The sequence below is a fragment of the Crocodylus siamensis genome, chromosome 5, assembly GCF_052110815.1.
Source record: "Crocodylus siamensis isolate JL-2025a chromosome 5, ASM5211081v1, whole genome shotgun sequence".
NCBI classification, from domain to species: Eukaryota; Metazoa; Chordata; order Crocodylia; family Crocodylidae; genus Crocodylus; species Crocodylus siamensis.
Window position 1 is genome coordinate 32,317,199 of NC_143399.1, and position 24,738 is coordinate 32,341,936.

At 40.2% G+C, this 24,738-nt stretch overlaps 1 protein-coding gene across 4 annotated transcripts in view; it reads left to right on the forward strand.

The window, feature by feature from the left end:
* The window catches only part of BTBD8 (BTB domain containing 8), a 67,462-nt gene that overhangs the window by 33,217 nt on the left and 9,507 nt on the right, over nucleotides 1-24,738 (forward strand). For 2 of the 4 annotated variants that reach the window (XM_090047087.1, XM_090047089.1), the window contains 11 exons: nucleotides 3,811-3,900; nucleotides 6,112-6,192; nucleotides 7,308-7,404; nucleotides 8,017-8,105; nucleotides 8,349-8,451; nucleotides 16,049-16,231; nucleotides 17,745-17,882; nucleotides 19,148-19,277; nucleotides 22,088-22,149; nucleotides 23,335-24,052; nucleotides 24,311-24,398. In XM_090047087.1, coding sequence (XP_089903213.1) covers nucleotides 3,811-3,900; nucleotides 6,112-6,192; nucleotides 7,308-7,404; nucleotides 8,017-8,105; nucleotides 8,349-8,451; nucleotides 16,049-16,231; nucleotides 17,745-17,882; nucleotides 19,148-19,277; nucleotides 22,088-22,149; nucleotides 23,335-24,052; nucleotides 24,311-24,398 — 1,779 coding nt within the window. Of the gene's footprint in view, nucleotides 1-3,810; nucleotides 3,901-6,111; nucleotides 6,193-7,307; nucleotides 7,405-8,016; nucleotides 8,106-8,348; nucleotides 8,452-16,048; nucleotides 16,232-17,744; nucleotides 17,883-19,147; nucleotides 19,278-22,087; nucleotides 22,150-23,334; nucleotides 24,053-24,310; nucleotides 24,399-24,738 lie in introns of those variants that run through there. The other 2 variants (XM_090047088.1, XM_090047090.1) reach the window with 2 other exon arrangements.

Consider the following 24,738-nt stretch of genomic DNA (forward strand, 5'->3'; position numbering starts at 1 on the left):
GTCCTCTGGCACAACACCAGAGCACCATGAGTGCTCATAAAGCTGTGCCAGGGGTCCTGCAATGACCTCTGCTAATTCCCTCAGCACTCTGGGGTGGAGATCGTCAGGATCTGCTGATTTAAATAGGTCCAGTCCCTCCAGAAGTTCCCTGACTAGGTCCTCACTGACCCTAGGCCTGGGTGTGCCTCCCCTGGGGCCTACGGGGGTCCCAGTGGGGGGGGTGACCCGGTCCCTGCTCAGAAAAATGGAGGCAAAGAAATTGTTAAATAGGTTAGCTTTGCTGTCTGGTGTGATGACCAGATTTCCTAGCATGTCCTGCAGAGGCCCCACATTACCCGGTACCTTCTTTTTACCCCCTATGTATTTAAAAAAGGACTTCTTGTTGTCCTTGATCTGGGTAGCTAGTCCCAGTTCCATCTCTACCTTGGCCTTCCTGACTGCCCCCCTACAGCCCCGAGCAACTGAGGTATAGTCCTCCCTGGTGATGGCCCCTCCCTTCCATTGGGTGTATGCCTCCTTTTTAGCTAGGAGACATTCCTGTATGCTTTTGGTGAGCCATGGGGGCTTTTGCGCCCTCTTGCTCCCTTTGATCCATGTTGGGATTACCTCCCTTTGGGCTTGGAGGATTGTCTCCTTAAGGAACGACCACTCTTCTTGGACACCCAACTCCCCTCCCCTCTGGGACCTCAGTGCCTCCCTGACTATTCTCCTTACCTCATTGAAATCTGCCCTCCTGAAATCTAGGGCTGCTGCCTTGCTGCAGGCCTTTGCCACCTTGCACTGGATGGTGAATTCCAGCAGGCAATGATCACTGTTGCCCAGGTGGTCGAGCACTTGCAGACCCCTCACCAGGTCATCGCCTGTGGCCAGGACCAGATCCAACAAGGCATCTCCCCTGGTGGGGCTGTGCACCTCCTGGGTTAGATGGAGGTCCTGTATCTTGGCTAGGAACCTACGTGAGTGGTCAGACCTGGCTGACTGCTCTTCCCAGCAGATATCTGGAAAGTTTAGGTCACCCATGATGACCACGTCCTTTGACCTAACTGCCTCCGTGAGCTGACTTAAGAATTCCCGGTCTAGCTCTTCCCCTTGGTTGGGTGGTCTGTAGTAGACCCCCACCGTTAAGTCCCTTTCCCCTCAACTTCCTTGTATTCTAACCCAGAGCACTTCAGTGTGCCCCTCCTCTGACCCAGTGCTACTTGTTGAGGATGTGTATTTCTCCTTGACGTAGAGCACCACACCCCCACCTTTCCTCCCTGTCCTATCCCTCCTGTACAGCCTATATTCCTTGATATTCACTGCCCAGTCATGTGTTGGGTCCCACCACGTTTTGGTGAGCCCCACTATGTCTGGGTTGGTGTTAGCTAGCAGGAGGGTAAGTTCCTCCTTCTTGTTCCCCATACTACAAGCATTAGTGTAGAGGCATTTGAGGCCTCCTGAAGATGCATGCACTGCCCCCCTAATCTCAGTACTACCCGGGCCCCTGTTGCTTACCTGGGTATTTGTTCTGCTCGTCATCGGTCTAGGCTGGGCTGTTCTTGTGGGTGATGCTTGGTTTAGTGGTCCAAGGCTTCCTCCACCCTCATCTTCCCCTTCCCCCAATGAGCCTAGTTTAAAGCCTGCTGGAGGAGATCAGCCAACCTAGAAGAGAACACATGCTTACCTTTGGGGGAAAGGTGAAGCCCATCCCACCCGAGCATGTCTCTTATCCTGATGTGTGGGTCATTGTCTAGGAAGCTGAAGCCCGCCTCGAGACACCATTCCCAAAGCCGCAAGTTGACCTCTCTGATGCAGGTCTCGTGTCATCTTCCACGTCCGCTCACTGGTAGGACAGAAGAGAATACCACCTGTGCCCCTATCTCCTTCAGCATGCCCCCCCAGAGCATGGTAGTCCGTCATCAGGTGATCAGGGTTTCTCCTGGCTGCATCATTAGTGCCCACATGGATTAGGATCAGTGGGCCAGATAATGGCTGGGATCATCCCCGTCACATCCTGAATCATTGCTCCGGGCAGGCAGTAGACCTCTCATGTCAAGGCGTCCTGGCGACAGATGGGATCCTCTGTACCTCTCAGGATGGAGTCACCTCTGATGATCACTCGTCAAATAGGTCAAATGATCCTAGCAAGATAAGCACCCAAACACCTTTAGAAAGAGTCCAGAGTAGGTGCTTGCACCACTTCTGGGGGGAGTCTTTCCAGATTCTGGACACTCTGACTGTAAAGAAGCTTTTCCTTGTGTCTAGTCCAAATCGGCCTTCCAGAAGTTTGTGGCCATTAGACCTTGTTATCCCTTGGGGAGCCCTAGTGAACAATTCCTCAGCAGCTGCAAGAAAGTTAACACTGGAGTCCACCCCTCTGTCTCCTGGGCCACAGAAAAGTAGGAGAGCACTTTTGGCAGTTATTAGACTATAGCATATTTATGCTTCTGTTCCTTCATGCTTCTATTCCAGTGAAGAAAAATCAGCTTCACCCTTAAGACATGCATCCCAATTTGGGAGGCCTGATTTTGGAGAGGAAAGGTATGCAAGTACAAGGATGGAACTGACAAAACCAGAGGGCTATGTGTGGCTTTCAGGAGAGTAAATGGACAAGATCATGAATGCATATTCAGAATTTATAGAATCATGTTTCACATACTATGGGGCTGTTTTGATCTGATGAAGTTCCTTTGGGGGTTAAGGATTTACTTAGAACATGTTAATATAATATAGCCTCAAATATAATATGTACCTTGGCTTTAAAAGGCAGAATGAAGAAAAAAGTTTTTTCCAGAGTTGTGGTTGCACAGAGCAGGGACACACCCTAATCTTTAGCTAACTCAGCATCCCTTTCCTACATAATTAAAGCTGAATCCCTAGCTGCTGCTGAAGATTGGTCTCCATGGGTAGATCTATGATTCTAAGAATATCTAAAGAGTCTATGCTAAACAGCAAAGGAGTATGAGCAAAAAAGGTTGTGAAATAAAGAGATGGGGATCAACTAAACAGACTGAGGAAAGTTAGCTTGATTAGTAGAACATCAAGACCATTAAAAAGGAGAGGTGATATTTAAAACCTGTAAAGTGAATAAGAATGAGCCATTAAGTCAATGTCCAGAGAGCTGATAGAGTCAAAAACACTACAGCTGCTGCACTGTAAGTCGTAAATCAAACCAGGGTGCTTCCCACTCTGGGCAGAAAATCAGCTTCCCCATTTAATACATGAATTCCAATTATGGGGGCTGATTTGAGGGGAAAAGGTGTGTGTTGTATATTACATCTTGAGAAAAAGTGGTATTTTATTTTCTATAAAATATTTATCATAGGAAAGTGGGACTGGAAGGGACCTGCTCAAGGTAGGATCATCCCCACCTAAACCATACCAGTCAAGTGTCTAGCTAAGCTTCAGCTGAAAGTGTCCAGGAATGTCTTTATTTGAATGAGTATACAAAAAGTATCGGAGAGAAGTTTGGTATATACCTGTTTGTCTGAAATATTATTATATAAGTAATTTAATGCTATGCTGTAATAATAACGAAAAATATCCCACTCTCTCATTTGGATGGGGATGCTTGTGTCCCTTTGATTTCTTCTGGTTTAAGTGGCTATAAAAGGTGCGCTTGAAATTGGTTTTAATTGAAAAATATCAGCACAATTATTTTATTTGTTTCTGTTAGATATCTTGAGATGTTGTAAAAGATATTGGTCAAAAAGGTATGCAGTGCAGACTGAAATCTTGGTGTACAAGAGGCAAAAATTTGAGTCAATGTTAGCATATAATAAATATTTATATCTAGTGGAATAATGTTTTTTGGGGGGGTTTTCCTCTTAGAGCCATTTTATGTGCCAGATCTAGTTACTTTACTGCTATGCTGAGTGGAAGTTGGGCTGAAAGCTCCCAAGAATACATTACTCTTCAAGGGTAAGCATAGTCTTTGCAAGTCTTACAGACCAAAGGTAGGCAATTTAAAATCACTGCAAATACACTGTAACTGTGCTGCATACAAAGTACTTCAGTGTAATCTGTCGTGATGCTTTCTTTTTTTCTTCTGTGTAATATAATTGCTTGCAGTATTTAAACTTGAATAAAATGCAATGGTTTTGTCTTTTAACATTGTCAATCCAAGGAGAGTAAAGCATTCAACAAAATGGTTGAATCAGAACAGTACGTTTCACAATCCATATTTTAGTGTCCATGGCCTGGGTGACACTTTTTTTTTTTTCCAACTCATTTTGGTTAAACTCATTTATTCCACAAAAAGTGTCCTGAACACCTCAGCTGTTTTATAGATCTTTATAGCTGTGTGTATAATAAAAACAAAGCATATAAAGGCAAACAAGATGTTCAGTTTGGAGCTCTCTTTTAGCCGCTTTGATTCTGTAGTATCATATACTAGGAAACAGAATAGTGTTTCAAAATATTTATCAGCAGTGGTTGTCTGCTGCACAGTGTAGCTGCTTATGTAGAATAAATACAAGTCTTTAAATGTTGTTGCATATTCCTTGGATAGACTGAGGTCTTAAGTATCTCTGAGGCCATCAGTTCTGTCTGCTGTGCAAAACTGAAGTGGATATTAAGGTTTCCATTAATATTTGTATCTGTTATGATCATGTATGTAATGTATTATAACCTTGCTGTTTCATAAATTAAAGAAAGCTAATAATCTCATGCAGCATTTTGCTACACATTTCTGTACAAAGAACCATGTATGTTGTAGACTGCTCAACCTTGTATACTTTGCATTATTCTGAATGATTTGAACACAGTTTTCTTCCAGTTTTCATCATTTTATTTTCCTGTTTATATAATCAAACTGATATTATAAAGGATGGTTATTAACTCTGACATATTTTTAATGCTAATAAAGCTGTTCAGTTTTACTTTTATTGGTTATGTAGCTTTAAAGTTATAAAGTAATCTTTTTAGAAATCAAAGGCAGTTACCTTTTTGGCTCAACAGTCATCTTTCTAAATAGCTAAGGAATTTCGGCCATTATTTTTTGGTAAGAATTTCTTCTGAAAATTACGCTATTTAATCTTTTTGTAACTGTTTCAGTAATAGGTTCTCATTATTTTCAGGTAATAAGAGCTAATCAGATTCATTGTACTACTGTCATCTTTTATAGTTCAGTCTTCTGCTTTATGCAAATTATCTCACAGTCTTTCTTAACTCATAAATAAATTGCATATGGCTTATTCTGAAATAATGAAAATGTTGCTTAAGATAACAGCTGTCAAGACAGCAGGGAAACCCTTTCTTGCTGTTTTTATGGTTATCCTGTGTGCTAATATATAGAGAGACAACTGTGTTGCCTTTGCTGCTTAGTGTGTTGCAACCAATTTTTTATTTGTTTTTAGTCATCACTGTCTGTTGCTCAAACGCATTTAATATTTGAAGGGGTCCCAGTATGCATAAGTTTTTTCTTCTTCCTCCCCCCACCCCCCCTCTCCTTATCTAATGGGGCGGTGGAATGGGAATTCCTGATGGTTCTGGGAATTAACCATAGTGACTAAGCTGAAAATTATACTGAAAATTGTGCTAGGCAAGTAATATAAATGCATTGACTTTGATGAAATGTTAGGCTTACAAAAACCTTCTAAATATTTTGAGACGAGACTTTTCTCATTACCACAGAAACTGATTATGTGTTTTTATCAAAGTTCAAATGTATTCTTAGAAATAAGACGCCCATAACATATTACATTATTTCTAAAACTGTTTTTAAACATATATGACTAACATAAAAAATTGGGCATGTACTAGTGATATCTTTGGAAGCCGAAAATGTCTTCTTTGTACACATTATCTGTGTAAATAAACTGGAGATTAGAAAGTCGCCACAAATCCAAGCAGTATTTTTATTCTGTAGAAAAAATTAATCAAAGATTTAAAATACAATGGAGCTTAAATATGATTACTAAAATTAGTGAAGTTACTTCCAAGATGAAGTCCTGTTTCAGATTATAGTAGATTTAGATACTAATTGTATTACTCCCATTTCCTTTCCATAATTTGTTTCTTAGTGCGGTTAGTTGACACTTCAATCTTTTGAACCATTTTCTATTTATAAAATGCAAACAATTTTATATGAACATCTTTATTTGCAGTGATTTTTCTCTTTCTGTTTTGCAGCATAACCCATGTAGAAATGTGTGTCATCTTGAATTTTATATATGGAGGAATATTTGATCTTCCAAACAAAGCTGATGCTGGGTACATGTCAACTTTTATTATTTTTAATTGCACTTCTTGCCTATTCTGCTCCTTCTCTGTTCAGACTCTAATAGAAAATGCATCCTGTAGTATCAGTAAGACAAAGGTGTCAAATATAATGATCATTATACCTAAACATACTTGAGAAAATTCCAAAAACAAAGTTGTAGGTGAAAATCTTATTTATGCAGCAGCTACTAGAAAAGGTGGGCCAGCAGCCCAGTAGAAAATTAGACTTGGAGAAAGGTGGTTAGAACATGAACAGTACAGCAATATGGACAAAGTGTGATGATATTCTGTAACATTTAGTGGGTGCTCTTGTAAAAAGATTCTGTTAATGAGTGTTACAGTCCATTGTTTGTAAACACTTAGATCTATAGCAAGAAGTTGAACAGAAACATGGAACAACTATAAGCAGTCTTTTAATATTTTCTGGTGCAAATCCTGTCTCAGTGGGCCCTGGGAAATCTACAGATCTTGGAACAGCATAGGACCCTCCTGTTGAGGGAGCAGGTGGGCAGTGCAGTCACGTCAGGGGCACTAATTCAGCTGTTGCATGCATCTGTTCCCCACTCCTCCCACAGTCTATGAGGAAGTTTGGGTATCTGCAGATTCTGTGGATGCTCCAGGCCAACCCCAGAATTCTTCTTAATGGTGGCAATAATTGGAGCTACGTTTTACATAGCTTATAGTGCAGAAGATCTTGAAGAATTTTAGACATATGCTGTCTCCCATTCTTGTGCTGTAGGTCTCCACTGGTTCTTTTGTTTATTGGGGCTCCTGTGCCTATTCAATTTCAATGACAGATGGTTAAAAGAAAGATTTGTTCATTACATTCCCAAGATGCTGCTTCTGCTAAAGGTTACATTTCCAGTTTGCACATTATTAATATACAATATTATGGCAAAAAAGATCCCATGCAATTATAACAGGAGTTTTGAAATGGATATTATTCATTACAATCTGTTATATAACACCTGTTCCTAAGTGTACTAGTAATGTCAAAAACATAAGTTTTGAATGTTAGAATAATTTGATTGATCAAATTTTATTTTCCCAAGATTACTAAAATGCTAAAGCTAATATATAATCTTTTTGTACTGCTCTTACCTAAGTCGAATACTGAGCATTGCAGATATGTATGGGCTAGATGGGCTGAAAGAAGTAGCAATCTATGTTCTGAAAAGAGACTACTGCAACTTTTTTCAAAAGGTAGGCATGTACCTGTCAGCTTTTGTACTACTTTGTTAGCCATGATGCCCAGTGAAGAAGGATTTTTGTTCATCTCTTGCACCTAAAATAGATTAGATGTTTAAATAACCAAGTTTCCTTCTGCTAAGCAATATACTAAACACATTCAGTTCAGTGGAATTACTACGTGGAGATAAAGCTTGCAGAAGTAAGCACCTTGTTATGTAATTCCAGCAATATGCTAGGCATAGTTCATAAACCATAACAGACAAAAACAGTATTCTACTCTACCAATTAAGCTTATATCAATATACTTTAAAATTTACCAATTTATATGGGGGTTGCAACAGAGAAAAGCTGTATCTTTGTATAGCTGGTTTTGTAGTAGTATATACTGCTCAACTGATAGTAGAAAAATATAAGAGTTTTTAGCTGAACTTGTTCACACCAAACCCTGCATTATTGCCACTGACCTCCGTGAAAGCAGGAGCAGGGCTATTTTGTATGAATGCACACAAATGTAAACACTCTCTCAACTAAAAACATTTCTGCATAAATTGAATACCTGTATAGCTGTAGAGTTTCTAATAGTGTGAAAGCATAGTAAGTATGATTATTTTCTAATAATTTTAGCCTATTCCTGGAAGACTGCAACCTATGCTAGAATGTCTGACTATTGCTCATTCTCTGGGAGTAGAAAGCCTTTATGCTGCTTGCATGAAGTAAGTGAAATAATGCTTAATGGTTTATGCTATCCACTTTCACAGTTCATTTTTTAAATCAATGTATATTTAAACATTGAATGTATTTTTGCTATGTTTATTGTTTGTATTTGAACATATTTTTCCACAAAAATTCAGGAAGCTCACTTTATACCAACAGTAGTAAAAATATTAAAATTATAGTTTTGTAAAATGTGATGCATGTTACTTGTTTAATTAAGCCTGACTCTCATTTTTTAATAGATGGATAGGAAAACATTTTGTAAAATGCTGGTCAGACAGGAGCTTTGCCAGTTTACCTGCTGAGCTTCAGAACAAGTGTCTTACTATGTTGAGTCAGTCTTTGGTAAGTATTCACGTAGTGTGCTTCATAAAAATGGAATTCAGTGGGGCCTAACTATATCCAAATGTTTGCTTGGCTTCTCAGGCAGGTTTTTCAGTGTACGTGCACTGTAGCTGTGTGGTTTCAAGTACTGCATATAAATCTCACTTGAGCATGTCTATATGAGATGTAGGGACAGCATGACTGCAGTATAAGACATGCTTAGTTCTCTAAGCTGAGGCTTAACGCACCTTTACAATCATGGATTTCAAAAATAAATCAATAAGCTTCTTCCACCTTTTCTTCACTCTGAAAAAGTTTTTAAGTAGCCCCTCAGCCTTCCTGAGTTCTGTGTGGTACCTATTTCCAAAGCTTCCCAAAACTGTAGTGTTCCCTGGTGGCCTGCACAATTTTGAAGGCAGTTTGGGAAAAAAAGTCTACAGGTATTTATTTTACTTGAACTACTGTATATTACGAAATCTTTTTTTAATACTGTGCAGCACTACTTTTTAACACTTATATGTGCGTTGATAATTAGTTATCATAGAATCATAGAAGTAGGGTCGGAAGGGACCTTATAGATCTTCAAGTCCGACCCCCTGCCAGGGCAGGAGAAAAAAAACTGGGCTCAAATGATCCCAGCTAGGTAGGCATCAAGCCTCCTTTTAAAGACCCCCAGGGTAGGAGCCAGCACCACTTCCCTTGGAAGTTGGTTCCAGATCCTAGCCACCCTAACCGTGAAGTAGTTCTTACGGATGTCTAATCTAAACCTACTCTCCAACAACTTGTGGCTGTTATTCCTTGTTATGCCAGGGGGTGCTAGGGGAAACAAGCTCTCTCCCAAACCCTTCTGGTCCCCCCTAGTGAGTTTATAGACTGTCACCAGGTCCCCCCCTCAGCCTTCTCTTGTGAAGGCTGAACCGGTTCAGGTCCCGCAGTCTCTCATTGTAGGGTCTGCCCTGTAGTCCCCGGATCATTCGGGTGGCCCTCCTCTGGACCCTCTCAATGTTGTCCACATCCCTCCTGAAGTGGGGCGCCCAGAACTGGACACAGTACTCCAGCTGTGGCCTGACCAGTGTTACATAAAGGGCGAGGATCACCTCCTTGGCCCTGGTAGAGATGCACCTGTGGATGCATGACAAGATATGATGCACAACATGATGTGAATGTCTGTGATTCTTTCTTCTGTCAGTCTTGGGAATTTAAATGTAAAAGCCAGTTGAATATACAGTGCTTTCTTTTATTTAACTTCCAAACAGCACACTTGGCCTGGTGGAGAGTTGCTGTAGTTCTTTCATGAATTTTTAGTCAATATTGAAGGGAGCATACAAGCAAAAGTTTTGATGCAGAGTACCAACATATTTCTGCTGCTCCAAAAGGAAAGTGATTGCTCTTGAAGATTTCCAGGGTAACTAGACAGTCACCTTGCCAGGGTCACCTGATCCCCAGCTATCTTTCCTGCTTGGTGCAGGGGGCTGGACCCGATGATCTTTCAAGGTCCCTTCCGGCCTTACAATCTATGAATCTATAACATCTGTTTGTAAGGCTCCAAGAATAAGTACTTCAATGTTACTTTATCTGCATTCAGCACTTAAGAGGTTTCTAGCTTCACGTAGCTATCATAGTGAGTTTCCAAATATTCTCTCCACTGCTCATCTACTTCTTGCTCTTCACAGTCCTTTCAAGATTTGCTAACAATCAGTCATTTTTGAATGAGCAGAAAGAGCTCCTTCTTGAAGCTATTCATAATAATCTCTTTCTTAAGGGAAAAAAATTATCAGAAGGGGTAAAATTCAAGATTGACTGGTAACTGCAAGGAGTTGATTTCATAGGAAATTTTGAAAACATTTTAGGCATTTATACACATACTTTTGTCCTGTGATGCGCCAGAGATCTGCCGCTTAGAAGCAGACTCATTTAATCAAGTCTGTTTCTTACACAAGATGATGCAAACTGCATTACGCCACATGCAGTTGTATAAGTGGCAAAATGCGCGCAGAAAATGGCGGCGATGCACTTTTTTACTAAATCATCTTCTGTGTGTTTTAGTTCAAAAGTGCACCGCCACCATTTTCTCAGCGCTGATGTACATTTTGCTGCTTATACAACTGCAAGCATCGCAGCACCACGTGCAGCAGCACTTGTATGTGTAAAAATGCCCTTTGAGCCAAATGTTGTTTCATCTTTATGTAAGTAGCACTTACATAGCTGTGTAAGGATGTACTCGTATAGCTACATTTGTCCTGCACTTCCCTGTTAGTATGACCAGAAGGCTGCAATCTGGCAGAACAGAATAGCATAGGTACACACATCACCCTGCATCAGTCCCAAAGATGTAGTCACAGAGAAACCACAAGTACTTTGGGTTGGTTGGAGTGGTGGGGAGACTTTCCCACATTTTAATCCCGTACTCTAAGGATTAGGGCACTTGGCCAGGGAATGGGAGACGGGTCCAGAGAGGGTTTGAACTTTCATCTCGCACTTCCAAGCGCAGTGCTTTAACCACCAGGCTGTGCACTAGGCATTTCCTGAAGCACTGTTCAGCTCTCTTGAAGCAATTTCACTGTGCAGGAAGAAGCTATGTAGGGTCAGGAAGAAAGCAAACCTGTGTGAGGGTTGTTCGTGAGATAGGCACCGGTGTGGAAAAGAGAGGGCCCCGAGTTCTGGCTCTTGACCCCAGTGGCTGTTCTGCACTTTATTCACTGGATAGAATGAATCAAAAAGTTTGTCCCCTGTCGGATGGAGGAGCCTCCTCTCTTCCAGGGCAGACCCAAAAATCACTGAGTCACACTCCCTCTGTTTTCTCTAGCTACTTAGGTGCCACTTAAGATGTCCCAGCCACTGCATAGAGTATCCCCCACAGTAGGGAGATCACAGAGACTGTGATCTCCTAGCTTCAGGGGTCCATTGCACTCCCTAGTAGCTGGGAGATCAGAGCAGCTACGCTCCCCCAGCCACAGACAGCCTGCACATAGAAATTTAAAGCTGGATAGAAACCAGCTGTAACGGGTCAGCAATGTTTTTGAGCAGAATGCCAAAAACACCTGTAACCTCAGCTTGTAAGATCTTGGCGTGCCAGAGGTGAACAGCAGGGGCAGCTGTGAGGGGCCTGATCTTTGTTGTGGCAGTGCAGTCCCAGCCTATTCCCCACTATCTGCACCGAGGCACACATGCTGAGTAAAATGCCTTTGCGTGCCATGCACTGGCACCCATGCTGGGGGTTGCCTACCCCTGAGCTATAAAATTCATTACATATTTTCAAGCAATAACTGTATAGCTGGTTGGACCTTTTTAAGGTGCCTTAGTTAATTAGCACGTGTAGCCAGTCTAGATTTAGTGCACAATTAACAAGGTACTTGCGTAATAGATATAATGTGTAGCTATGTAGAGTGGAGGCCTTAGACATGTACAAGCAAAATAGGATTTGGTCCATTATGTTTCACTGGAAGCACCAAATGGGAGTTTAGCCTATCTAGTGCCTTGCAAAAAACAGGAAGTGATTTACTGCCTTGTAAATAGAAGCCTGATCCTGCAATATTAAAGAAGCTTGCAGGTGTGTGTCTAGTGGAAGCAAGTCTGAAGCAGTAACGTAATTAAGGTGGGGTGAGCAGGTCAGTAGTCCCAGGGACCACTTTGGTGGGGAAGAGATGGGAAAATAGCAGCAGCACCTGTCGCTGTGTAATTGTTCCAGGAGTATAGCAGCAGCCAGAAATCGCTGCTGCCTCCATGCATTGCAGGTGCCCCAGGTGCGCAGCTGACTTGCTGAGCACCTCAGGATTGAAGCCTTATCTAGCCTATGCTAGATTGTTTATTTTCTTGTCACACACAAGTAAGCAAAATCGGCTTTGCCCATAAATGAATAGTATATTAAGGTCAGAGCTAATTGAACAAGGACTTGTTGGAACTTTAATCATATCTGAAAATACACACAAGTACAGACTACTTTTTATTTCGCTTTTGGTAAGTGTGAATCTGAATTTGCCACATCTTTCTGTGACTTCTTTATTTGAACTTCCTACTTTTCTCTGCAGTCACAGTGTAGTGCAGCAATCAGCAACAGTCTGGAGCCACAGGTTGGAACAACCCAGCTTGGGTCTAAGGTGGGCCAGCGTTCCAACATGGCTGCAGCTGCTGCAGGTTCTGACTTCTGCAGCATAGGTGCAGCTCCCATCTGCCCAGCCCTAATGCAGCTCCTTGTAACTTATTCTCAGCATGGCCAAAGCCCTTACCACCAAGGTCGTTCAGCTTCACAGGTTAGGTCCAGTGGCTTTATAGGTTGAATAATGCCAATCTCTCTGGTCTAGTGAATGTAACCACATAAAAGGCTTTTTGAACCACTGGCATAAGGATATTTTCCATTTCCTAAATTATTTTTCACTAATCTCTTTCTGCTTTCTCAAGACATCTTCTCCTTTCATGACACTTAAGAGATTCACAGAAGTTAGGGGCTGGAAGGGACCTCACGAGATCATCAGGTCCAGCCCCGCTGCTCTTATGCAGGAACGACTGCTGGGGTCAGATGATCCCAGCAAGGTGTGTCCAGGTGTCTTTTGACAGTCTCCAGGGTAATGGCTGTACTACCTCTGGGGGGAGTCTGTTCCAGACTCTGGACACTCAAACCGTAAAGATGTTTTTCCTTGTATCCAATCTGAAGTGATCTAGCAGTTTATGTCCATTATTCCTTGTCTTCCCCTGAGGTGCCTTGGTGAACAGATGCTCTCCCAGCCCCTGATGTTTGCCCCTTATATACTTATAGGCTGTCACAAAGTCCCCCCCTAAGTCTTCTCTTCTCCAGGCTGAACAATCCCGTGTTCTTCAGCATCTCCTCATATGGCCTGTTCTCCAGATCTCTAATCATTCATGTGGCCCTCATTTGGACTCTTTCAAGTTCGCCACATCCTTTTAGAAGTGCAGCGCCCAGAACTGGATGCACTATTCCAGCTGTGGCCTCACCAGTGTCAAGTAGAGTGGGAGGATAACATCCTTAGTCTTGCTTGAAATGCATCAGTTGATGCATGCCAGTATATTGTTCACTCTGCCAGCTCTAGCATCGCACTGGTAGTTCATATTCATTCTGTAGTCAGTCATGACCCCCCGAGTTCTCTTTCAGTCATGGTGCTAGCTAGTGTAGCACCACCAAGCCTGTAAGTATGTTGCAAATTATTTTTCCCTAAATGAAGGGTGTTACATTTTTCAGTGTTAAACAGCATCAGGTTTTGATCCACCCACCTTACAAGCCTGTCCAGGTCAGCCTGTATCCTCATCCTGTCTTCCAGCATGACAGCAGCTGTCATCCGTGAACTTTTCCAGCACACTTTTTCACACCTGTATCCAAATCATTGATAAATATATTGAAAGGCACTGGTCCTAATACTGAACTCTGGGAGACGCTAGAGGTGTGCGAAGTGGGCCATATTCAATTTGGATTTCGCCCGATTTGGGGGACAGTGATTTGATTTGTTAATTTGGATCACTGTCCTGATTTGATTCAATCAAATCTGAATCTGCAGATTTGATTCTGATTCAGAGAATCGGCAATTCAGCCATAGACACAGCTTTTATATGTTTTTTCTACATCCCTCAAGGTACCAGGGTGGCTTGTAAACACTGAGATGGTGGGGTGGATGGAGCATCCCATGGGAGCATTTGGAGACCCCCCCCCCCACACGTGTTCGGTGGCAGACCCAGAAGTGAACTGGAAGTACTTTTGGTCCACTTCCAGGTCTGCTACTGAGCGCACAGGGTACCCTTCTCCCTCCCTCCCCCCCCCCGGCAGCAATCAGCCATGGGGGGACCCCAGGTGCCCCCAAATCCAGGAGGCACCAGTTTCCAAGCTGCTGGGTGGGGAGGGGAGTCCCCTGTGTGCTCTGCAGCAGACCTGGCAGTGGACTGGAAGTGCTTCTAGTCCACTTCCAGGTCTGCCACCGAGTGTGCTGGGGACCCCCCTGCACTCCCATGGGACACTCTATCCACCCTACCATCTAAGCATTCATGATATATGCCTGATACCTTGGTGTATGTAAAAAAAAAAAACACATAAAGCTGTCTATGGCCAAATCGTTGAATCTCTCCAAATCGAATCAGAAGCCTCTGATTTGATTTGGAGAGATTAATGGGTCTCCCAATTTGATTTGGATTTGGAGATTCGGCCATTGAATCGGGCCGAATCTCCTCCAAGTCGAATCAGCAACTGAAGCTTCGCACAGCCCTGGGGGATACCACTGGTCAGCTTTCATCATGTTGACTCAGTTCTGTCTGTTAACAGTCTATGGGTCCAACCTCAGAGCCAGGTTCGTAGCCACTAGCCTGTTAAGTTGTTGAGGCCACAATTTCCCAATTTTAGCATGAGGACGTTGTGGGAGACCAAGGTAAAGGCCTTTTTAAAATCTAAGTATAGACATCAACCTCATCTCCCTTATCAAGGCGATGAGTTACCTGATCGTAAAAGGACATGAGGTTGGTCAGGCATGACCTGCCCGCAACAAAGCCATGTTGGCTGTCTTTTAGAATACTGCCTTCTCTGTTAGCCTATTACTGGTGGATTCTTTGATAAATTTTTCCAGGATTTTTCCAGGAATCGATTAGCACTAGAAATTTGGCTTCCTTTGCGGATTTATTAATATTTTGTTCCCATTTAGAGGAACACACAAGATGCCTATTATAGAAAATGCTCTTTATCTTTGGCGGCACTTTAAAATCAGGACAACAGGAAACAATTTTATGAGGTTTGAACGTATTGTACAGTGTATCAGCTGACCAGCCAGGTCATGTATAGGAGGTTTTTAAATCTGTTTTACTTTGTTGGTTAATGATAAATTGTGAATTGGTTTTAAACTGAGTTAGCATGTGGTAGTGCAGAAGATGAGGCCTCATCTAGGTACTTAGATTGGCACTATGGTCCCAAAGTCACAGAAAATCTGAATTTAAAAGGAAGAAATATTAGGAAACTAGATATATTTAAAACAAATATTCTCCATTGGTATCAGATCACTCCCTTGTATGGCTAAGTTAGATGTTGAGGAGGGTAAAGGAAAATAAAACTGTTGTCTAACAATTGCTTCCTTGTGTGGGGTGGAGCATTTAGTGTTTGCTTTGTTATAGAAGAAGCAAAGGGGCTCAGACCAGGAAAATGCTAGTCTCTAGGGATCTACTGGAGGCTGAGCCATCTGCACTGAGGCTGCTTCACTACCTTCCAGCCACCTGGAACTCTCCCTGCTCTTTTTACCAACATGGTATTACATTTACCTGTGACCTAAATAGATTTCTATCCTGTCCAATTACAGTTTCCCTTCCTTCAGTTTAGCGTTTGGCATTTGTTCATGAATCTGCCTTCTCTTCAGCACCACAACGTAATATTAAGTAGTTGGAAAAAGCGATGAAACCACTTATGCAGATGTTCTCACTTCACTAGAGAACAATAGAAACTGTTGAGATTTTTGTTTTACCTTTTTAAAAAATCTTTTAAATGTTAATATAGGATTAATTAGAACCCAAGTACAAATTAAGAAAGGAAAATTTAGTAGTTTATTTGGTAAGGATGATTCAGTTACTGACTAGGTGTTACTTTAGAAGCAGTACTTCTTTGAGTTACTACTCTAATATATGTTCTTTTTATTTGAAGAGCCACAAAAATGCCGCTTTTCTTTTAATGGAAAGTGATCGGCTGATCAGTAGTCTTCCCCAAGTGAAATGGACTGAAACAGCTGTCGTAATGGCATCCAAGCTGCAAGAAGAATGCCTAACATTTATTGTAACCAACTTTTCGCAGATAATACAAAGTGAAAGCTTTTACATCTTCTTGCAGGTAAAGTGCTTACAAATTATGTTCCCCCTTTCCAAAAGAAATAAATGGTATTGTTGCACTTTTTTGTGTTGGGGAAATTCATCCCAGCAAGCCAGGGTGCTAAACTTTGCAAAATAACTTCGACTTCACTTTACATTCATATTTATTTAAGAAATAAATATTTAGGGCATGAGTGAATTATGAGGGTGCCTGAAGGAAACTAAGGTGCTGGTACTAAGAACGGTTGTGTTCTCAGTGTTGAATACAGGTGTTAGTAGTTCCACAGTACTAAGTCTGCTTATAGAGTTAGTATACTCAATAAGTGTTCTCAGAAAGCTCCCCGTATGGCCACATAGACACAGAGGAACAATTATAAATATGAGCAAGTACTCACAGGGTGCATCTACATGAGACGCTTTACTAACGTGCGGTCTAATTTGCAGTAAAGTGTCAATGTCAACACATAAGCAGCAATTACTGTGCAGTAGATTAATTTAATGCGCTGTTTGCTAGTACCCATGGGTATAGGTACTAGAAAATGGCATTTTAACTAATGAAACATGCATGTCAACACCAACCAGGAACAAATTGCTTCCAGTCAGCCCAGGCAGCAGGGGGCCACAACTGCTGCCTGGCTAAGCCCTGGAGGGAAGACCGGGGGGGGGGAAGCAAACTGTCTTGGCTCAGAGAGCAGCTCTTTTTCAGCCATGCAGAGATCAGTGCCGGCCCCAGGGGGCAGAGGGGAGCTGTCCAGCTCTGTCAGGGACAGCTTGGGACTGGCCCCAATCTCTGTGCAACTGGGAAGGAGCTTCCCCTGGAGCCGGAACAGCTCCACTCCAGAGACGAGGCCTGACTCCCATGCTGCCTGCTAGCCCAAGGCTAGCACCCAGGGGAGCCTGGAGCTTCCCCTGGCTGCTGCAGGGGAGCAGAGTAGGACAGGAGCAGCCCTGAATTAGGCTGCTCCCATTGGGCTTTGTTTACTCCTGACATGGATACACATGCAGATGCGCATCCTTATGCACCTCAGTTTCCTGCACAGAAAATTCAGGAACATTAATGGCATGTATAGATGCACCCAGTTTCTTTCAACTTAATCATGAATTGCTAGGGGGTAGCAATGCTAGAGGCAGTCATTTTAATGGACAAGACTTCCCTAGTATTTCCTGGTAAGAGTTTGTCTAGTTTTACCCAGCACTGTTCATTTCCCTAACAAACAAAGATTTGGCAATTTGCAGAGATGAGTCAAAAATTATATATGGATGTGTCAAAACTACCCTTTTCATGGTTTCAAATTTGTATATGCTATAAATTCAGCACCAGCTGTTTGTTCTTAAGTTTTTGTTCATTGTGTTGATACAATCTCAAGAGTACTTATAATGCAAAAGTATATTTTGTTGGGATGGGAGGTGGATAAACAGATTTTTGGGAAAGTTTCTTACCAGCAAAGTCACAGTATGCCTTTTCTATTGGGTAGTGTTTCACATCTGAAGTATACTTTTTGTTTGAAATTATTGCCTTGTTGTTGTTTCCTTAGGCACAGGCAATGAGCAGCAAACCTGATCTCCTAGAACAAGTTTTTAAAGCAATTGAAAAAAACATTAATATTGAAAACAGCTGTTTTCTTATGATAGCTATGGACACTTTATTGAGCTCCACAAATGTGAAGGAAATGGTAGGTTTTACCACAGTAATGGTAAAGTATCGCATACTATTCAATATAGCAGACTGTATCAAACCATTCTTTTGTATAAGAGTTCAAATCAGATTCTGCAGTTTGAGCTCAGTGGTGCCAGTGCTAAGTGGGTTCCATGTAAGGAGGCACATGCACTTACACCTGTATAAAGGTGCAAGGGACATAAGGAAGGACTGCTTTACTGTCCGAGTCTCCAGAGTCTGGAATCGACTCCCCCCAGAAGTGGTGCAAGCACCTACTCTGGACACATTCAAGATGCATTTGGATGATTATCTTTCTGGGGTCATCTGACCCCAGCTGACTTCCTGCCCTTGGGCAAGGGGGGCTGGACCAGATGATCTTGCGAGGTCCTTTCCAGCCCTAATGTCTATGAAAGCCTGTTGAACACATTGGACCTGTTAGCACTTGTGCATATTATATTTTTTAATGCAAAAATATTTTACAGTGCATATGGCTACAATAACATATATCATATATTGGGAACTATATAGATCTTGTGTGCTGGGGAAAATACTGTTTAACATTTACTACCATTCTAAATTTATCACAAAGAAAAAAATTATTTTAAAATGAAATTACCTCTTATTTACCATGGGGGGCAAGGCTTACTGGTATTTACTTTTTTTTTTAAATTTAGCAATAGGAAGATTGGGGTTGTTTTTGGTTTGTTTATTTTACTTCAGGTCTTTTTTTTTTTTAATGCTATATTTCCTTTGGAACAAGGGTTTTTCATCTGTGGGGGCTTGTTTGTTTTTGTTTTTTGGGCTATGGGTACTGCCACAATAAAATAGTATGTAATAACTTGTGAATTAAGGTTCACTATAAAGCAATATTAAAATTTTGAGTTGTTACATTCAAAAAAATTTGAACTACTGCAATCTAGTGCTTTTGTGGACTTAGTAATGAAAATTTAATCAGATTCATTATTGGCCCCTAGAGTATTTGACCTTGTCGTGACAGAGCTGATAGTAAAAAGCTCTGAAGGGGCTCATAAACAAAAGATGAATTTGATGGTTTATGATGCTTTAGTTTGTGTGGGAGTGGCTTGGTTTCAAAATGTGTAAAATCATGGTGGCAGACAAAAAGCTCTCATGAACAGTATCTACATCTAGTAGGCAATCGTAAAATATAAGTGATGACATCATTGATCTAGCTTAGGGAGTAAGTAGATTCTGAAAGGAATAATGACTGGTTGCTATGACAATATGCCTCTCGCCAGCTGCTGATTTGTTACTTGAACACAGGGTTTTACGTGCAAGATCCAGGTTCTGCGTGATAAGCTGTGGATATTCCTAGTTCAGTCTTTTTATGCTGTTCGTCACACAGAAAGCTGGAAGTTAATGAGGCCGGACGACCAACAGAAAATACAAGCAGGTATGTGAGCCATCAAAAAACAACTACTACTGTATAATGGTAATGTGTTTAATACAAAAAATGCTGGCAGTTTTGCCAGCTGCTAATATATGTTTGTATGTATGTATATAGGATTGATGCCCTAGGTTTTAAGTGGCATTTTAGAATTGAAAGCAAAGATAAGCTACTTAGCCAGTTTAAAGCTTGAAAATGATTAAACAGTTTTCTTTGAATAATCCTTCCTGGCTTCTGTTTCTACAGATATGCAAAACTGAAATCAAAGATATATAGGCTCAGTCTGTTTTTGTTTGCAGCTACTCTAAATTATTAAAAATATTGAATAGGATTAAAGAAAAATGGTTTAAATCTCTCTCTTTAAGCTGACAAGCATTATGGAAAAATTAAATCTACACAAAGCAGATTACTAATTCTGTGAATTTAGTTTCTATTTTTTTATCTGTTGTTCATACTACTGTGTAAAGACTGTTCATCTCTTGTATAATAGCCATCTCATGTGGACTCTGAATAAATGTAGATGGCTTGACTTCACAATTGATTGGTATTGTGATACTGTATGTGCTGCTGCAGAGAGATCCCAAGGAGCTGCATAGCGTTCTCTAAAAATTTTAATGGGCAGTACTTTAAACAAAGGGAGTTTTTATGCTGAATGTTTCTTTGTTTTCAAATGTCTGGAATGAAATTTTAAGGGTACAAAACTAATACTAGCTTCAGGGCCATGGTCAAATAATTGCTTCAATAATGAAAGGTTTTTTTAAAGGGAAAAATGTTGCATTACACTAATTTAAATGGCCCTTTTCTAAAATTCAGTCACTTTTGATTATGAGGTAAGACATTTTTATTTTTATTAACACACAAGCACAATATATATATAATCTGCTTGTAGTGAAAAAAATGTGCGTTTATAAATGGGTGTGAGCTAGATGAAAAAGGAATTGTCATTTTTTATAAGCATGGTTTAGAGGTGTAACCAAATGAGGTTTGACTGACTGGTACTTTCTGAAACAGGTCTCTGATTTCTTTCTGCATTGTAGAGCACTTTGGAGCTCGAGGACAGTTTTCAGAAATAGAAGCATTTCTGAGTGTGTATTTGTGTCCTCATTCTAACTGGCATTTAAGGTTGTTTTGTACTAGGGTTTTATAAGCCAAGTAGTATTTAGACCTGTGTTCATAATGTGGGTATCATTCAATCCTTGATGGTAACAAAAATGGTCAGGTTTTAGTTTATATGGTTTTAACACAGAATGTTGATAGTCTTTATATGTTTTCATTAAATTATCACATAATGTAAATCTTTCACTGTGTACATCTTTTATTATCAGAACAAGGATATGGTCTTGTTAGAGGAATCTTCATTTTTATGTGAGATTTATTTAGGATCATTTAAATCAACTTTCACCTTAAGAAAATTTCAGGTAATGCTAAATTCTGGAAAGACCACATTTTCTGGAATTCTTGATCAGATAGGGGGAATAATCTGAAATGAAGATGGTAAGATACCATGTTTTCTCTTGCTCACAGTATTTCCTGTGTTATCCTGAGCTCAAATTTGTGAAATTTGTATAAAATATTGGTGTGTATTTATGTGCAGAGTCATTGCTGAAAAGGGATGAGATCCTTTTGGTGCCATTTTCAGCATCCTGTCTTTTCTTGTAGGCTTTCTATAGAGCTACATACAGATACTTTATAAAACCCAACATGAGAATTCAACAGAATTTTCAACTAACAGTTATACATTATGTTTTTTGTCCGTATAAAAGGCATGCTGTAACACATGAACAGGAAATGCTTTAACCCATTTTTTGCAACCAAAGAATTTTTATTTTCAAAAATAAATTTTTATCCATTCTGTGTCTGTACTATATTTGCATATGTACCTTTTCTATATAACACAAGCTCTATTGAGCTGAAGTTTATACTGAAAGATGTTCCCAAGATGTTGTACAGTAATTTGCTTTTTCATGTATAGCCTTGCTAAATTAATTATATAGCACTGTCAACACTGCTTTACATAGAAAAGATGCATTCTTTGCCCTGAAAAGCTTACACGGTGACCTTAAGATCACTCAGAAAATCAATGCTATGTCCTTACTAGGCACACACAAATATGTGGGCTTTATAGCTTTTAACAGTGTATACTACTGAGATGATTTAAGAAGATAAATCTGTTACTTAAATTGTGTAAGTATAAATTTCTAAGTGGCAGGATGTATTGCAGTTGATTAACGCTGATTAATTGAAATTGATTACTTTGAGAATTTCATCTTTTTTGCACACTTGTGTTCACTTTTAATTTGAGCCTCTAATCCAAGTCTCTGTATACCCCAGACACTGTGTGAACCAAGTCTTATATACTTTGGAGGTACGGAAGTGCTATCCTTCATATGTAGATGAAGAAAAGAGGTATTAAACAACTTGCCCAAGGCTGCACCAGAAGTCTGTTGCATCTTGTTATAGACAGAGTCAGTGCCTATTAATAGTGCCTATTAATGCAGTGCTCTGCTGCATGGATGTTTCTGTTTTAGAGAGCATCATCTGAATTAGGTAGCAGGGAAATACTCCCATGGGAAATGTTGCTGATAGGCAGCCATTGCTTTTACCAGATGCAGCTGCAAATGAGCATTGACTGCACCGGATGTCCCGACTGCTGGTCTTGTATTTTGAACTCACTTCTGTCCCCATTTATTGTTTTCCCTAATGCCAAAATTAATCTTTCTTAACCAACTCTAGGATTGTGCGCACACACACGCGTGCGCACACACACACCCTCTGTTTCCTGTTAATAATAAAAAGGTGCTTTTTCCCCCATGCAGCTGCTTTTGACAAAGGTGATGATCGAAGACTTGGCAAAAAACCTATATTCACTAGCTCACAGGTAAACACTTAGAACCTTATACTTTAAAAAAAATCCTATAAACAACTCATATTGTTCTTTGTTTCCATTTTGTGACTTGTGTATACCAACTGCTAGAATGTAATTTATGGTAATCATATTCCCCTTCATTGTCGAAACAGTTTTTCATCATAATCAGCTTTCTGTGTATGGTGGGGATTGACAGGAGTCTATACTTTCACAGTAGTGGGACAAAATAGAAAACAGGTATTTTTGTTCAGAAGCCTTCTTACATTATCTGTTCATACATAATGGAGCTGTGATCTCTGGTTCCCAAAAGAAGTTGTCTGCTACTGAGCAAATGAAGCTATCCCACTATCTTAAACCATCACTTAATCCAGTTTGCTACATTCCCTGTTAATCTGCTTACCCTGAAAGAGCTTTACATGGTCTTCCACAATTGTTGTATTTCAGAATCGCGCCCAAAATGACTTTATTACGTGCCAGAAAAGGCATATATGATATGGACTGATGACAAGATGTACTGTACCATTCATTTGGATACCACATGGTTACATTTTATAGGCTTAAATTTTAATACAGCCCACCTTGTAAAATACAGAGCTGATTTTTATGGACTCTCACTGAGTTATGGATTTCAAAATAATCACTAGAAATCTTCACAGGAAATCATATTCTGTATTCCCAGTTTGAAAATATAACTTCTAAAATAAATGTCTCCCAACAGATACTAATTATATAAAGAATAAAACATTATCTTTTTTTTTTCCTCTCCAAAGTAGAGGCCAGCGTTTAGTATATGCATTTCTTAAATCCTCGTATTCAGACCTAAATTAACAGGGGATGCAGTGGTCCATGCAATCAGTGTCTGATATAGATATATATATATATAGATATATATATAGATATATATATATATATCCTTGAGCAAAAAGTGGAAGTTAGCCATGTTAGTTTGAAGTTAGGCAGAGGGCAAGGGAGAGATGTATGAGTTATATCTTTACCATGCCTTCTATATATTCTTGAAAGCCATTTGAGCTTCAGAATTTGGAGGAATTTTTCTATTTCTCCTTCTCCAAATGTATTAGTTCAGTACTAGATTCATGCTAAATTAGAGGAGTAGCTATGTTTCAAGAAGTAACGATAATGCATATTTTTCTTTGTTGGTGAGTGTCTTCTGTTTTTGTTTTTGTTCTTTTTTTCCAGCTAAACAGATGTGTTACTGACTCTGTTGCTATAAAGCATACTTCTTGGAAAGTAAAAGGCAGGAGAGATTGTTTGGGTGATACCTCCATTGATCAAGATAAAATGAAATCTGATGGATTAGGAGCATCTGGACATACAGCAAGTACCAACAGAAACACTGCTAATAAGTCCTCAAAACATGATGAACTAAAAGGAAAAGATAGCAAAAAAGCAGTTTCCAAGATTACAAAAGATTCAAAACCTGGGGAAAAAGTTGCTTCACCAAAAGCTAGAGCTGTTATTAAGCCAAAACTAGAAAATAATGGAAATGTGAAAGCTGAAAGCTTGCTTACCAAGCCAGAGTCTGAAAAGTCATTGTCTGCAAGTGGACAAAAGAATTCAGGAAGTGGAAAAGGAGTAAAAAATCAGGAAGGAAAAATTGCAGGTGCCAGACCTAAAGTGCTTGCTGGAAGTTCAAGTGTGCAACACAAAACAAAGCCATTGAAGAAGACCCCGGGGAAGGAATCTCCCTCCCTAGTAACAGGGGCAGGAACTCCTAGCAAGTTAACAAACTCAAGCCCAGATTTACAGATTTTCAGTGAACAGGCAGATGAACCCAAGGATAAAGCACTAAATGAAGGGAAAAAACATAATGATAATAAAAGATCTCCTACTGACTCGCCACAGGCAGGTTCTAGTCTGAAAAACAGTCTGGAAAGTTCCAGAAATTCTACACCAGGTTGGTTGTGACCATCCCCAAGTTTATTTTCATAATGAATGCAAATAACAAATAGTGATGTTACAAAAAACATGTTATTTAAGGGGTCTTACTTGAATTTTAAGAAACAGGGCAGAGGGTGGGGTGGGGAGAACAGTGCATGCTAATGTCATAAAAGTTTCAGTTCTTTCATGTATGCCATTTTAAATATCTGACCATTGTATGTTAATACTTACTGTAATTTTACCTTTTAACTAATTTTTGTTTAATTTACAATAGTGAAAACAAAGGTAACTTTGAAGACGACTAATGGAGCCACCAACAAGAAAAAAGTTAATGAACCTGAGGCTAATATTTCAGCACAAAGGTTTGTTAGAGTTGTACTGCTACTTATTTGTGCACATATACTTAATTGATTAATTAATGTAAGTATCATCAAAGTCAAATTATTTTATAACTGTGCATTTTGTAAAATATTTGTCTATTTTACATTGTTAGCAAGAAATAGAAACAGCTGCAGAATTTTTTTTTGCTAAGATAAAACTGGTCTTGCTGCTGAGTTTGGGATGTTTTAGGTTAGTTACTTTGGCAATGTCATAGGTCATTCATAATTTAGAGAGTGGAACAGTGAGTAATCTTACAAGATGTTGAGAACTAGAAACCACTGAAATTGATTAGATGGAACTACAAAATCAGAGAGCAAAATC